Here is a 16,895-nt window from a genome sequence, read left to right on the forward strand (position 1 = left end):
TTTACTTACTTTCCATTTCATTTAGTAAGCATAAACTTAAATAACAGTATCAACTCACTGATTAGTATATTTATTCACATCATAGGTAAGTTCATCCATAACATACATAATTTCTCATATATAAGTACATCATTCAATTTATCAATCCCTTTTTCGACATATCACATTTCAATATTGAACTTACCGTTTCATTACCTTTTCTTACCCGTTTCATTTGTATAATACCAGACATAAGCATAAACATCAATCATGATCTCAAGCTTGACATAAGCCTAATCACCATCATTAATACACAAGTTAGTGCATTTAAGTATACAACTCATTTGGAGTCAATCACCTGATAAACCATTTTATAAGAAAATTCACCTTTTGAATCATACCAGCTTTTCATGAACATAAGTATATTCCCATTTTTGTCATTTACCATTTCACTGTATATCATTAATATTAAACATGATATAATGTAACCATAAGCTTAGCGTAAACCTAAGCATCATCTACAATCTCAACTATTGAATTTATTTCTGTTCAAATCAATATTCAACAAATAACAAATCTTTCAAAATTCATTAAACAGATTACCTAATCGAGATTTCCCATTCGAAGAATGACTTACGGATAAGAGTACATTATCAACAGAATCTCATAGAGCTGGTCCACCAGAACACTTCAACAGAAGCTCGTGAGAGCTGAACAGAAGCTCGTGAGAGCTGAACAAAAGCTCGTAAGAGTTGATCCACCCAAATCACTCCAAACAGAAAGTAAAACACGAGAGTTCACAACAAATGCTGAACCCTAGTTTACTTGGGTAATATGTCGATATCTCCCTTTAATACCATCTCCACTCCAAACCTCAGTCATACACCAAAATACGAATGTATTCAAATCTCGCGTTCAATTCAAACTGAATATCCAATTCAATATTATAATTCAAACAATAATTCATTTCCAACAATAGAATATATATAATACCAATCACTAATTAATACAAATTTTAAATTTAACTGTACGAACTTACCTAGCTAAATTGCAGAAATACCAAGATCTTGGGGCATTTTGTTAATTTTCCATTTTCCTCAATTTTCCACCCAATCTTGATCTAAATTAATAATTTCATTCAATTTATTAATTTATACAATAAAAAAATTCATTTCATGCAATTTTTACATTTTTGAAATTTTTACAAAATTGCCCCTAAATTTTTACTTTTATTCAATTTAGTCCCTGAGCCTAAAACATGCAAATTAACCATTTTTAATGCAAAACCATGCTATTCTAATATTCATGGCATTCAATACAACCCATTTTTGCAATAATTTCACAACAAGCCCTTGTATTTTTACTATTTCAACAATTTAGTCCCTAATCAAAAAATTCATCGAAAATCACTTAATAAAGTACTTTTCAATAACAATTAATATCTCATATTCATCATTTAGCGTAAAAAATCACAAGATTCATCAATTACAACATTCAAAATATTTAACAGTTTCAAAATCGAAGGTATGGGCTAACTGGACCTAGTTGCAACGATCTCAAAAACATAAAAATTATTAAAAACGGATTAAAAATTCTTACCTAATCAAAGAAACAAAGGTGGCCAAATGAAGCTTCATCCATGGCTTCTTCTTTTTTTTTTTTTGTTTGAGCATTCGGTTAAAGAAAAGAAGATAAAAGATGAAAGCTTTAATGTTTTAATTTAATTTAATTAATCAAAGTACCATATTACCCTTGGTTAATAATTAATTTAAAGCACCAAATTTATGTCCATATTTGTCCATCACATAAATATATGGCACAATTACCATCAAAGGAAGGTTTAATTTCACAATTGGTTATTCAATTTAATTAAATCCTAACTAAATAAATTTATTTGCAATTTAATCTCAAACTAATTAGGACTAAAAGAACAATTAATCCAAAAGCTAGTGGATTCAATCATAAGGCTTGGGAACTTTGACCATGATTTAATTACCATTTAATTCCCTTTTGCTTTATACAATTAACCATTTAATCACTCAAATCAAATAGTGATTAAATTTTACATCTTTTACAATTTAGTTCCTTTTAATTAATTAACTATCGAAATGTTAAAAATTTTCAACAAAACTTTAATACCACCTTAATGATACTCCGTAAATATTTAAAAAAATATTTACGGCTCAATTTATAGAAACGAGGTCCTGATACCTTATTTTCTAAAACCACTTTACCTTAAGGTCAAACCACTTAAACTTTATAAATCGTTTATATAACATATATTATCATATCAAAAGCCTTTTAAAAACTATATTTTACACGTAAATATTGTATATAGTATTTACGAAATTACTCGTCGGATTTGATGGCCCCAAAACCATTGTTTTCGACACCACTCAAAAACAGGCTATTACATTATATCTTTATAAATTTTAAATGATTAAATCAAATTTTTATCACTTTTGGAGCTAGAATTAAATTATATATTTTTTTATAAAAAAAATACAATTTCACCATTTTAATAAACTATATCTTTATAATTTTTAATGATTAAATCAAATTTTTATCATTTTTGAGGAGTCAATGTGCAATTTTATCATTACTAATTTAAAATTCTATAAATTATAAAGGGATCTAAATAAAAAAAACATTTATTTTAAGGGGGTCGGGCCCTGCCAACCCCTCTAGCTCTACCTCTGCTTAGTGGATGGGTTTTTGCTTATTCAACAACAAAATATCATAAGATTTAAGAACATTAACATATATTATGTGTTCTTATATCTCTCTCTAAAGAGCAAATATTGAACAATGTGGTTCTAGTACAACAACTTCTCAAAGAAGAACATATATTATGTGTTTGGATAATTGTTCGATTGTATAAATTATTACAAATTGTCGATGTATCAAGCTTTTAGTGATGAATTTCATTCGTGAGTACACATGTCTATTAATAAATGACATTTTTATTTAGCGTGTGCTAGATACATACGCGTCTGATAAAAATTCTAATAAATTATTAAATGTATGAAAATTGAATATGTCTAAGGATGCATATATTACATAAAATGGTGTTGCTAATTCTTTGGAGAGAGCCTACTTTTCAACGTTTTAGAATTCCATAGTTTTCCAAAGCCCATTGTATCCTATAATCATAAACTTTCTTCCCAAGTTTTCAAAACAAATAAATATATTTTGGGCAAACTTTCTTTTTGACTTTGGAGGCTGCTCTTAGTTGAATTCTATAATATAGATTATAAATATTTCAAAAAAAAAAGGAAACAATAAAAATAAAATTTAGAAAATTGTCAAAAAAATATTTTTTTTCTAGATTTTTGGCAATTAAAAACACAAAATATTAAAAATTTTATAAAATTTAAAAAATAATTTATTATGAGTATTGTTACCAATGCTAGAAAACGTTCGTTCGAGTGTGCTGAAGCGCATAATCTTCCTATTTATGGGTCGGAAAGAGGCTATGGTAGACATGTTCATAGGTCAAGCTACCCGCACAAGCCTGAAAATCCGTTCGAAATTTGAGAGGGTTTGAGCAAAAAAATTAAGCCCGTTTAAAATATGGGTCGAGTTTGAACATTCAAGGCCTGAGGCTGATCCTGGCCCGACCCATTTTAAGTTTATAATACTTTATATTACATTATTTTTATATATTATGTAATTTAGAACACGTTAAAAAATAAACTTATACTAAATATATAATATTACTTTAATGTAAACATTAAAATAATTTTAAGTTGACTATATAAAAAATTTCAATAAATAAAAAATGTATAAAATAATATAATATAATATAAAAAATTTTAAAAAATTTAAAAATAATCAGGATTGGCTTAAAATAGGTCTGGGTTAGTCTTTAGCAAATATAAATGGGTTTGGGAAATTTTTTAGGCCCAGATTTCAGGCTAGGCCGAGCTTGGGCAAATATAAAATAGTTAATATCATGCTTAAACCCGGCTCGAACCCGACTCAACACAACCCGGCCATGAGCACCTCTATGTTATGGGTAATTCTACGTATTGTGTTAAAAAAACAGATATGATCAGAACTTATAATAAAATTATTAAAAAATAATAATTTATTATAATCATATTTTTTAAAATTTAATCAACTTAAGCTATGGATTATCGATTATTAAAATATACAAGGCCGAACCAACTGACTTAATTGACTCACAATTATTAATTTAATTTATTTCAAATATATTTATAATATACTATATAATATAATTTTAATTCCCTAAACTCAAAATTCAACTACCCAACCAACAATCCATTAATACTAGCCCAAGATTTATTTATTTTTACTTAACACAAACCCAATTATCCAATCAATTTAATTAAAAATAAGCTACACCTAACCTCAGTTTATATTTTGATCATTAAATTTTAAAAAATTATAAGATGATCCCTAAACTATTCAAAACTTTTCATTTAAGTCACCGGACTGTTAAAATCACTGTTATACGACCTTATTTGTTTGCACTGCCTATACTAATCGAAAAGTCTCCTTCCTTCCCTTTCTCGTGAACATCATGGATCTGCAAACCAAATCTAGACAACTTTCTTTTTTGATCTCCAACACTAACCATCAAATCAACCTAGAGCTTGCTAAACGAACTTTTGCAAAAAAACTTAATTAGCTCCGTGACTTAAATGAAAACTTTCCAATAGTTCAATAACAATTTTGTAACTTTTTAAAGTTAAGTGACCAAAATGTAAACTTACTAATAGTTTAGTGACCTTGAATGTAGTTAACTCTTTAATTAATCAACCCAAGCCCAATTAAAAACAATCGGTTGCTCCCAAGCCCATCTCTTTTTGCAGATACCAAACCCTAGCTCTTTCCCACCCAAAATCCCAAACCCATCCCTCTTCCCACCGGGTGCTTCCATTCACGTCATCGATTGCTTCCCTTCACGCTGCTTTCTTCATCGTCTCCATCAATTGCTTGCTTCACTTTTCACTTAGTGGCTCGCTATTTTTTTTTTCAAAGGTCGGTTAAAGACTTCAAAATTGGATTAATTGTTTACTCTGTATTTAAATTTTGAGTTTTTATGTGTATTTGGCAGTAGGCGTATGAGGCTTCAAAATTTACCCTTTTTTTTTCAGTTGAATTGTGATTGTTTAACTTGATGCACTGCTGTTGGTGTTAAAATTGATTTTTTTACCTTAAAAAAAATCATTGTACAGGAAAAGAAGGAATTAAAAAAATTTAAGTCTAATTGTGCTGGGAATATATGTAATCAATAACTTAGGTCTTTAAACAGAATTAAAAAAATAAAAATAAAAAACCCTCATTCGTCACTGGCTGGTAGCAAATTTTATCATGTTTATGTTACTATTATTTATTTGTAGTTGATTAAATTTTTTTTTTGGATTTTTTTCTGCTTTTAATTTGAATTAATGAATTTGGTTGTTATTAGTTTCTCGATGGAATTAGGGTTTTAGGGTTAAATTTAGACTGCAGTCTTTTGACTCTTTTCCATTTATTTTGCTGGCTATTTTGATTTTGTAGCATTGCACCATATTCTTAAGTTGCTTCATCCGCAACTTAGGTTGTAACCGTGAAGTTCTGGTGGTTGCTTGCTTTACCTTACCTTAAAAATGTCATCATTAAAGAATGCTATCAGCAGACGTGCTCACAAGGAACGTGCTCAACCGTGAGTCTCAGCTCTCTTTTTTTTTTTTCTCCATTTATTATAGCCATGCATTCTACATAGCTTTTCCTTATTGTGCATTTGCTTTTGTGTTGTTCAATACTGGTTATATTTTAGTTCATCGAGGAAAAAATTTGGGCTTCTTGAGAAACACAAGGATTATGTCGTCCGTGCTAAAGCATTCCACAAGAAAGAAGAAATGTTACGGGCAAGTTTATTTGTTTAGTGCATACAATTTCATGCTGTTTATATTATAGTATGTGCTCACTAATTTCTTCCTCTTTTTTTGTGCTCTTTTTGTTGATTTGCTCTATATAGAAACTCAAGGAGAAAGCTGCATTCAGAAACCCAGATGAATTTTACTTTCAGATGATAAAAACGAGAACTGTGGATGGAGTTCATAAACCTGAGTAAAATACAGCTTTCTTGTTTATACTGTTTTCTATTCAGGCTTGCAAATCTAGAAAGCTTATTTGGTCTTCTTTTCTTATTTTCCGAATTCTTTATTTGTATAGGAGTCAGGCTAACAAATACACTCAAGAAGAACTCATGCTAATGAAGACTCAAGACATAGGATATATACTACAGAAATTGCAAAGTGAAAGGAAGGTACCAATGAATGATTTTTGGTTTATCAAGGGGTATATGATATTTCCTACATGGTCATGGTGATGAAAACTATGTGCAACTAATCATCGCTACTATTTTATTCTGCTGCAGAAAATTGAGAAGCTAACTGCAGTGTTGCATTCTGTTGATAATCATCCATCTAACAGACACATTTACTATGCCGAGGATAGGTTTGATTTCTTAATATCAGTATATCACCCTTTTTTTATTCCTTGTCTCTGGTTGTTAGCTAGAAACAGAAATTGTGAGCTGTTGTTGTACAAGACTAGTATAGGGTGATAACCTTTCAAGTAAAAAAGTGATTTACCTTTAGTTTGCCTTTTTTGAAATTCAACCGAAAAGTACCTACTTATCTTCAATTGTTCTACCACATCCTTTAAATAATATCCATCGTGACATTTGATTTTTTAAGCTCTTTGGAAGTTTTAGTAACATTTATCATATTAATTTGCGATACTTCTACAGTGTCAGAAATGCATCCATGATTGGCCAAAAGAGAAAAACAAAAAAGAAATATAGTTGAAATTGCTTGCTTTTGTTTTCATTGATTAGAACAAATACTCTGATTTTGCATCCGTGGTTGCTTTCATTGGTATGGTTGTTGAACCGGTAAAATTAGTTGAAATATAGTTCTTGGGCCCTAAGATATAGAACAGTTTAGCGGTACATGTTCTCATTATCTTCACAAACTGGAAAAAAAAGGAGACCTTTTGATGAATCAAAGTAAATTTTATACTTATTGATATTATATATTGTTTTGAAATATAAGAAATATGTATTCATATATATTCTTCTTTACAGGGAAGAAGCTAGAGAATTACAGTCACAAGCTTCAGAAAGCAGCGTTACTCCCCCTTCTGGTGATATCCCTGATCTTATTAAAAGGTTAGTTAATTGACAATATTTTACATGGTGTGTTTGATAAATAACTGGAATGGCCATTGACAATATGTTCACTGCCATAAGTTGTCTTCATCTTGACCATGATTTCCCATCTTTACACATTTTTGACCTTTCACATGTAGGAAGACAGCTGCTTCTTACAGGGAATTAGAAGCCAGGAATAGTAGAGTGAATCAGCTGGAGAAGCTATATATGGAAATGTCACTGAAGAAGGAATTACAGGTACGGGTAATATTTTGGGGTTTAATTGCATCAGACGTCCTCAAACTATAGTCCAGAGTCTAAACTATTATCCAAATCCAAACTTCAAAACATAGTAATTGAGCCCTTATGGTATCATTATTGTATTAATCAAGTCCTTCTGTCAACCTAACCATCAGCATAGGCATTAAATATTAGCTTTGATTTTGATGTTGAGCATGTTTAAAACACGAAAAACAAATTTTAAATACATATCTACTTATTGGATAGATAGTGTGGGTTTCAAGTGTTGAAAAAATGGAACTCACTTTAGATTCATGCTGTTCATACGATAGGTATACATGTATTTAAAATTCGAGCATGTGTTTTAAATATGATTTATTTCAAATCTAAACTTGTGTTATGTCTAAGCTGACGTTAGACTGATGGAAGGGCATGATTGATATGATATGGATGCTTTGATGACTCAATTAAATCGTTTCGAAAGCTTATGACCAATTTAAAGTCTAGATTATAGTCTAGGAACATCAAGTGCAATCAATCGAATGTTTTAAGAAAATTTCAATATAATGTGGACAGTGCATTTAAATTTTAGAATCGATTTCATGGTACAGAAAAAGGGTCGGAAGCGGAAACTCCGTGAAGACGAGTTAGTATGTCCAACCTCCAAGCCAGTGTATAAATGGAGATCAGAAAGAAAGAGGTGACAAAGATGGTTGTGCTGGTGAAGAAAGGCAATTTGGCTTTAGCAGCTTTCCCCATGTTGTGAGAGAGATCTAAGCCATAAATATTGAAAGTTTTGCATTGTTATGATTTTCAGGGGCATGGGACCAATTATATATGATATGAGAATTATTATTACTTAAATGAGTTTATTATTATTATTATTATTATCATTATCATTATTATTATTATTATTATTATTATTGTTATGTCTGAACTCTATTGAATTCAATTTAATCCTAAATATTTGACAATATAAAGTATCCAAATACTTTTGGCAATTTGTTTTAAAGATCCAAACTTAAGTATAAAGTGAATCCAGTCGATTGGTCTTCCCCGACAAGCTCCATTATGTCGACGGCAACCTTGGTTCCACTTCACTGGCGAGCCTGCTGGAACCTGGGTACCTCAGCCTTGCTTGCTTGGGTCCTGACGGCCAGTTTCCTCCGTCCTAGACTTCAGGCAAGGGGGGTTGGTTGTATGGTGGAGTTTAGGGTCTGCTTTCCATAGGCTTGGGTTTGGCCTATTTGGTCCCGTGTCTTACATGTTTGGGCTTATGTACCTTTGATTGTTTAACGAAGTTTAATTGCTTTCAAAAATAACTTATCAAGTATGCAATTGATTTTTGGTAGGTTCAAATATATCTTTTTCTTAAATTTTATATATGTAAAATAATGCAATGAATATAGTAAAGCATGCTATTTAATTTTACAATCCTTTTAATAATTTTATAATTTTTTTAAATTAAATATGTTAAAATGTTTAGCGTGGGTTGTACAATGTTATAAAAAATAGATAGAAGATCAAATTACTCAGACCATTTAGATCATCAGTTTAACAATAATTAAATAAATACTTAAAAATTCATAAAATAAAAAAATTATAAATTGATTTAATTGTAGAATTTTTGTTCTGATTATTATCTTTTTACAGGTTGCAAGTCGTTCACTTAGAAATTGATTCCTTTGTTTGAAACCGTTATATCGATTGGTTTTCATTCTAACCGATCAACAAAGTGCACATTTCTACTACTTTTTTGATGATATGATGTGCTTAAACAAAACCTTGTTTCTTTAGTTGCAGGTATGTAAGTGTTGTGTGGATGAACTTCAGAAAGGCTTAAGTCCGACAAAGTGCTTGATGTTCTCCAAGCAAATAGAATAAATATCAGGGTTTTTTTTTCCTATTTTGTACAAATAATTTTCAGTGTAATTTGTAAAATATTTTATTTTTTCCTTTGCATCATAAGCTACTAGATTGTGATCAAGTCAGACTGTTGGTGTTTTTGTATCGAGAGAGAGATCAGAACAAGAAAACTTAGCAGATGAAATAAAACTGCTTGTATATTTCCTATTGATTTTCATTCCAAAAATTACAATATATAGGTGAAGTGGTTACAAGTAATCAACTAATCCTACCAAGTCATCTTGAAAAAGTAAAGATAAAACTTATACATAAACTGATTGGAAGAAATCAGTACCTAAAATCATCATTTCAATGCTAACTCTGTTTGTTTTTAGCAAGTTAACTTTAACAAATAGGCTAAATAAAATCATCATTCCAGCACATGCAATTTGAGGGTTCGCCAAAACATTTATAAGTTCGAACTTTGATGAGTTTGCAATTTGGGTTGAACTCGCAGCTTTCGATGAGCTCGTAGTTGTATTTGAGCTTGCAGTAATGTTTGAGCTCGCAGTTTTGAATGAGCTCGAAGCTTCCAATGAACTCGTAACTTTTTGAACTGAGTTCTCCATTGCATGAATGGCCACTTCCCAAGATAAACTATTTTTGAATTTTGACTTTGCATCTTATTGTACCGGTCATGTTATTGAATATGTTAGTCAATGGTTGTTCATGTGAACTTTATATTTTTAATAGTGATAATATTTTCTCTATTAAAAAATTTAGACATGAGTACATTCAAGAAATCCTTAATTTGCATGGTGGGGGAACCATATGCTTGTTACGTAAATTCAAAAGTCTAAGAATCTTTTTTTTTTTTCAAATTTTTTGACAGTAAAAATATCATAGAGGCTCTTGTATTAGGAGTCGAATTGCAAGTTGCAATATGATAACTAAACTATTCAAAAGTTTTCATTGAAGTCATTAGAATGTTAAAATCATTGTTGTATGGCCCTCTCTGTTTGCACCACCTATACCAATCAAAATGTCTCCTTCTTTTTCTCTCGAACAACATGAATTTACAAGCCAAAATTTAAAAAGATTTATTCTTCGATCTCTGAAACCGTCAGATTAACTGGGACCTAAAATATATTGTTCTACTCACCAATGGATTCTGATCTACTGGATCATATAATTTCAATGTTTTATGTTAGGATATGCTGACATCAATAGCTTTTCAAACAAGAATAAACTAGTTGGCTTTTGACTTTATGAATTTATACATTACTAAGCCTCATTCCAAGTGTTTTGTTATGTTTGTTTTCTCTTGAAATATACTATTGATCTACAATAATATAAACACTAAGGAGTTTAGAAATTACATTTAAGTTCTTATTATTTCACTCATCCCTTGTTTTGACATTAAAATAATTATTGTATACAAGTCAACAATTATATTATAATGGAGAAGGGAGAAAAGGTTTACAAATACAGGAATGAACCCTAAACTTTATGCTAATCAACTTGAAATCCATAAAAATTTACCACAAAAATAAAAATCAAACACTGACCAGCATCCAATTATTTGCAATAGAGAGAATAGTCTAACAATCAAGCAATGAAGAAACATCACCCCCTAAAACAGCTTGGACTATGAGATCCAAAGCATACTACATCAATGACCCTTCATTTTCCTTTCTCCCATTTGAACTTTCCCTATTTTCTTCTTTGATAATCACTAACCCATTTGTCAAGATTGAAGATTTCCAATTAATTTCTAAGAAAATCATCATGAGTTTCTTTTTTCTTTCGGATATACTATATCTTGGATGTTTTTATTTTTAAACATGAACTAATTTTTTAAATACTTAAGGGACATGAACCCTATAATAGATTATATCGTTTGATTTTTTATTTTTCGAAATAAATACTTAGTTTCTTATTCTCAATTATGTGTGCTTAATTCTTAGTTTAATATTTCTAAACTATTAATCCATGTTTGATGTGCTTAAATCGGAAGTTGAATAAACCCTGTTTAGGAGTAGATCTTACGTAATTGAGTGGAGTTGCATGCAATTCTAGAAATAAGACAATATAAATATACTGAATTAAAGTAAAATCTAATAGGAGAATCTATAACACGAGTTAATGGCATAATAGGGGTTTTAATTAGAAAAAAATTCAATTAATCAACTTAAAGTCAATTGCTTTTATGCTTGAATGAGATATTTGTATAATTTAGATATTTCAACGGATTAAGTTACTAAGTAAAGAAATTGCATAATTTAGATTAATAGTAACAAATGAAATCTAGGTAGGTTCTTTCCTATGTTTTGTTTCCCTTCTTGCTTGTTAATCGTTTGTTTTCTTGATTAGTTTTTTTTTGTCGTGTTCGTTAGTAATTAAATTAGTTTTTTTTGTTTTTAATCAATCATTCGAATTATTTGATTAAATAATAGAAAGACAGTAATTACTAGTACTTGTAATCTTCGTGGGAACGATATATTTGCTCACCGTAACTATACTATTAATTGATAGGTGCACTTGCCTTAGTAAAAGTTTTAATTAGTTCACGACACATCAGGAGCATCAAACAACAAGGATGCAAATATGTTTCTGTGGATTTATACACGAAACCTTGAACATCTTTGCCACATGCTTTACAAGTTTTGCCTCGTTTCCCTTTCTCTTCGAGCTTGAAGTTGTTGTTTTTGAAGAATGAATGGGTGGTGATAGTCTTGGTCACCCCACAATTTTCATGAAGATGAAAGTCACACTTCTTGTTATTGCATTGATAACATGAACCGAGCCTAGTTCTTTGTGTAATACCCTCGAACCTGACCTAGATGTTATGCCCAAATCTGGAGTTGTTACATATAATGATTGAAAATTTTGTTTTCGTGTATCTTGAAAATAGTTGCAAACTCAAAAAATCTTGGATTATTCGAAAGCATATCTTATTTAAATATTTCATTGAAAACAATTTTTGTTTAAATTTTATAAAACTTATGATTTTGCGGCGGAAACACTTAGAAAGTTGTATTTTTTTTTTTGAAAACACGGTTTGTTATTTGAAGCCCGTTGTTTTTTGCTGAAAACAACCATTGTTGATAAAACGTTTAAATAATATTATACGAAAAAACAGAAAACAAAGTCCAAAACCCAAAATAGTCTAAAATTTACAAAACACTTTAATCTAAAATTAAAAGTATTTAAAAATGAAAACAAAACTTTAATAACTGAGCCCCCGTCACACCAACTAGCCTAAGCCTGAGGATTACCTGAAAATATCTATCAAACAGAATATGAGTGTTCGAAACTCAATGTGTAACAAATAATGTAACAATTAATTTATATGAGACAGATTTTAAAGAAACAGAATCATATCAGAGCATAACAGATACAGACATGCTTTCCTACCCCCACCCGCTACACGCTATCTCCGACCATCCCAACACACCATATGGGATATGAAACACCCATCCTACCTTACACACCACTTAGTGTCATTAAGACACTTTTCAGAATATTTGCAGCTATGCTACCAGTATAATAGGCGACATATCGCCTCTCACAAAAACACTTCCTCCACATAATATAACCCGTCCCCGATGTAGATATAATCATAACAGAAATCATACATGCTACAGTTATACACGCATGTCATAACAGATAGCCTATTACAAGATTAACTTATCATATGTTATCACAAATACACATACATATAATAGAAGTATACTAATAAATGACCATATTTTATGTTTTATAGATTATTTGATCACATACCGATCCCACAGAACGCTCACGATCGTTCAGAACGATGTGTACGATCTTGGAGAAAATTTCAAAATTTTGAGTGGTTGTGTGGCGTCGACAATGTTGTTATTTTCTCGCCCACAACTTATCTCAACTAACCCCCTAACCTTCAGATTCTTTTCTCTTCCTTTTTTATTTAGTGTTCAATTACAACCCAAACTCCACAAGCTGAACATCCCACAAAGCCATTAACAAAAACAAAATAACCCCACTTGCCCCCACAAAAAATTGAACCAAAGACCTCTAACACATAAACAAGACTCTTAACCATTAAAGCAAAGTATTTATCACATGACAAGATTTCACAAATTACAAATAAAAACTTTGGGGCATTACACTTTGCATCTGTGGCACTGATATAGCATTCTGGAATAGCTTAGCTCAAGCTTGACCAGGGGCGAAGCCAAAAAAAAATTTAGAGGGGTCGAAATGAAATTTTAATTTTTAATAGTCTATATCTTTATAACTCTTAAAGAATTAAATCAATTTTTTATAATTTTAGAGGGGACAAAGTGCAAATTTACCTTTACTAATTTAAAATTTAAAAAAAAATTTAAAGAGCCTAAATAATAATTTTTTATTTTAAGGGAGTCGAGGCCCATGCTCCCCTTAGATTCGTCTCTGAGGTTGACTCAAATTAAATTTGGCTTGAGCTAAATTAGAATTAGTTTCTAAAATTAAACATAAAGATTGAACCATAACAAACTCGTTTAACTAGACTTGTTCTAAGTTCTGAAACTATTCAAACATTAAGACACAAAAAATCAAGTCACTCAATAGCTCAAGTTGCTTGAGTTTAAGGTTGACTCAATAATAATTGTGTCGAATCTGTGTTCTTTTAGCTAACTTACAAGCATAAATATCTCATTTACACCCTAAGTATACTCATTTCGAACATAAATTTGTATCTAATAATCACCCTAAACACACACATACATACAATCAAATATCATATATTACTAACTTTTCTACAAAATTAGAGCATCATATGTTTGACGCCCAGTCCCAGAGAAACGAAATTTCATAAGCTTATGCTTTACTCATTGCTCCAGAAATGGCAGTTCTTCAAGGGCATTGACCCAAGAACTAGAAAGAAGCAACAAATCTGGTTATCCATCAGCTATCATATATACGACTTTGGAAATAGAAAATTATATTTTCCATTTTTGTTCCAGAAAGAAATGAAAGGGAACTTAACTTTGTTTTGACGTTGGAAATTTAAATAACAATAGTGAATGGTGGCTCCACAATTGGGACCCTACTCAGAAGTATCCTTCTTCTTTTTTTTTCTACATGAAATTAATGTTGAGTGTAGAAAGTGGTGGCAAATTGCACCAATTAGTTGCTTAACAAACGTTCAGCATTGAATTACCACAATCTCCTATGGATAAATCCATTTCTAACGTTTGATGTATATCGTCTAGCTTATTCAATGGGGCAATGACTTTCTTTATGGGGGATTCATCCAAAAATCACCCCAAAGAACCTTGTTACCAAAATTTAAATAGATTTAAGGAGAGAGGAATCTATTTACAACCGTATAAAAACACTCTTATTTCTTATATTTTTATATGATTTTAAAGATTAATTTCAAAAAAAATTAGGGTAGAGAAATTGAATTATAAATTTTTGAGAGATGATAATATAATTTTATCATCTAATAATTTATGATTACATTATTTTTTTAAGGGACTTAATAGAATTTTTTTCATTTTAAGGGTAAAGTGTAATTTAACTATATGCTAATTTATAATTTAACTATATATTTTTATATGATTTATAATTTTATCATTGGGGACTTAATAGAATACTCCCTTAAATTCGCCCCTGCCAACTTATGCATGTAAGTAATTTTTGAAGGACTTGAAAGAATTGGTATGCATGTAAATGGATCCCTCAAATATAAAACTGCACAGCTTAGTCGTTGGGGGCAATATGACTGTTTACAACGCTTCCATTACGTTCACAATCCTGTTGTTGATTGATGTCAGCTGAAAAAAAAACATAATATGGTAGTATGACTCAGTTGTGACAAAAAATATTGACCATAAAAACCAACCCCAAGTAGACGCCTTCAACTAAAGCAGGCACATAGAAAAATAGCACATGACAGTAGATAGAATACGATAATATCATAATTCTAAAACTATATGTTGCACTCTGGGGCTCCATAGTTGTGAACCAACCGTAACTATCCAGCGCTTACTTTGAAGTCTCCCCTTATCAGTTCATTATATATGGGGTCAATGTTTAATTAAGTAAACATCATATATGCTATAAGTTAAGGAGCGGTGGCCCATGCAAATGCCACCCACATCACTTTTAAAGTCTAAACCAATTGACGGTAGATAGAATACGATAAAATCCAACCCCAAGTAGACGCATTTAAATCATAGCCACATGACAGTAGATACAATACGATAATATCATCATTCTAAAACTATATATTGCACTCTGGTTCTTCATGATAAGCCATGCACTCTCATTTACAAATCCATCTTATCAATTACCAACTTGTTTAATGTTGATGGAGCCATCAAAAAAACATTTTCAAGCGTCTAGCTCTCTTTTCCTTTTTATTCTTCTCTCATTCTTCAACTTGCAGGGTCTTAACTTGCTTCGTTTAGCAACAGCAAGCCCTGTAGTTAGAGGAAATGACACTGATCGACAAGCTCTACTCCAGTTCAAAGCCAAGATAACTGGTGATCCACTCAAGATTATGGAGTCCTGGAATAGCTCCCTTCACTTCTGTCAATGGATCGGTGTTACATGCGGTCGCAAGCATCGAAGAGTCACCAAGCTGAAACTTCGAATCCTCAAACTCTCTGGATCATTGTCACCCTATATTGGAAATTTGAGCTTCCTCAGGGAGTTGGATCTTGTGGGCAACAGCTTCTACAACCAAATTCCACAAGAGATCGGTGGTTTAAGAAGACTAGAAGCATTACACCTTGCCAATAACTCCATCAGTGGTGAAATTCCTTCCAATTTATCTGCCTGTTCTAAGCTTATATCAGTTGATATGACAAACAACCAGCTAACGGGAGAAATACCATCTTTGCTGGGTCTCTTGTCAAACCTGAAAGTATTGGGTTTTTTCCACAATCGTTTGATTGGGAGTATCCCACCTTCGTTGGGGAACTTGTCATCCTTGGAGAAACTTGGTTTGCGGAATAATGAATTGAGTGGGATTATACCTGAAGCTTTTGGACAACTGAGAAATCTTTCATTTTTCTCCATATCCGAAAATGCGATTTCTGGTATTGTTCCTGTCTCAATGTTCAATCTCTCCAATATTAAAACCTTTGATATTGTTGTGAACAAGATTCAAGGTACTCTTCATTCTGATTTAGAAATCAATATGCCTCATCTTGAGTTCTTTGGTGTAGCGGCAAACCAAATCTCTGGAAAAATTCCAATTTCATTATTCAATGCCACATATCTTAATGTACTTGAACTTAATGGAAACAGGTTCAATGGAAATGTGCCTTCATTAGAAAAGCTAGAAAAACTGTATGACCTTGAACTAAGCCAAAATTTTTTGGGACATGGGAGAGAAGGTGACTTGCACTTTCTCTGCAGTTTAGTCAATAAAACTAGTCTAGAATATTTATATATAGGTAAAAATAATTTTGGAGGGGAATTTCCTGAATGCATTAGTAATTTTTCTAAAAATCTTTTACGATTAGGAATATATAATAACAAAATATCGGGAAGAATCCCGGAGGGGATTGGAAATCTCATCAATTTGGAGCTCCTTGTGGTATTCAAAAATCAATTATCAGGTCCCATTCCCTTTAATATTGGGAGGCTTCAAAAGCTAAAAGAATTTTTCCGCTCTCAATAATTC

The 16,895-nt window shown here is 31.1% G+C and overlaps 2 protein-coding genes across 2 annotated transcripts; both read left to right on the plus strand.

Annotated features, from left to right (window-relative positions):
- The first annotated feature begins 4,792 nt into the window (after positions 1 to 4,792).
- LOC107934366 (probable U3 small nucleolar RNA-associated protein 11) lies at positions 4,793 to 8,251 on the plus strand. Its single transcript, XM_016866790.2, has 9 exons — positions 4,793 to 4,986; positions 5,509 to 5,653; positions 5,768 to 5,858; positions 5,969 to 6,060; positions 6,166 to 6,259; positions 6,371 to 6,450; positions 7,082 to 7,165; positions 7,306 to 7,405; positions 7,999 to 8,251. Exons 2-9 carry the CDS (start codon positions 5,598 to 5,600, stop codon positions 8,089 to 8,091), a joined length of 690 nt encoding a protein of 229 aa, XP_016722279.2. The 5' UTR covers positions 4,793 to 4,986; positions 5,509 to 5,597; the 3' UTR covers positions 8,092 to 8,251.
- Positions 8,252 to 8,458: 207 nt separating this feature from the next.
- Positions 8,459 to 16,892, plus strand: LOC121222119 (probable LRR receptor-like serine/threonine-protein kinase At3g47570). Its single transcript, XM_041102040.1, has 3 exons — positions 8,459 to 8,578; positions 15,651 to 16,605; positions 16,735 to 16,892. Exons 1-3 carry the CDS (start codon positions 8,459 to 8,461, stop codon positions 16,890 to 16,892), a joined length of 1,233 nt encoding a protein of 410 aa, XP_040957974.1.
- The last annotated feature ends 3 nt before the right edge of the window (positions 16,893 to 16,895 follow it).

This window comes from Gossypium hirsutum, chromosome D10, assembly GCF_007990345.1.
Source record: "Gossypium hirsutum isolate 1008001.06 chromosome D10, Gossypium_hirsutum_v2.1, whole genome shotgun sequence".
Classification (NCBI taxonomy): domain Eukaryota; kingdom Viridiplantae; phylum Streptophyta; class Magnoliopsida; order Malvales; family Malvaceae; genus Gossypium; species Gossypium hirsutum.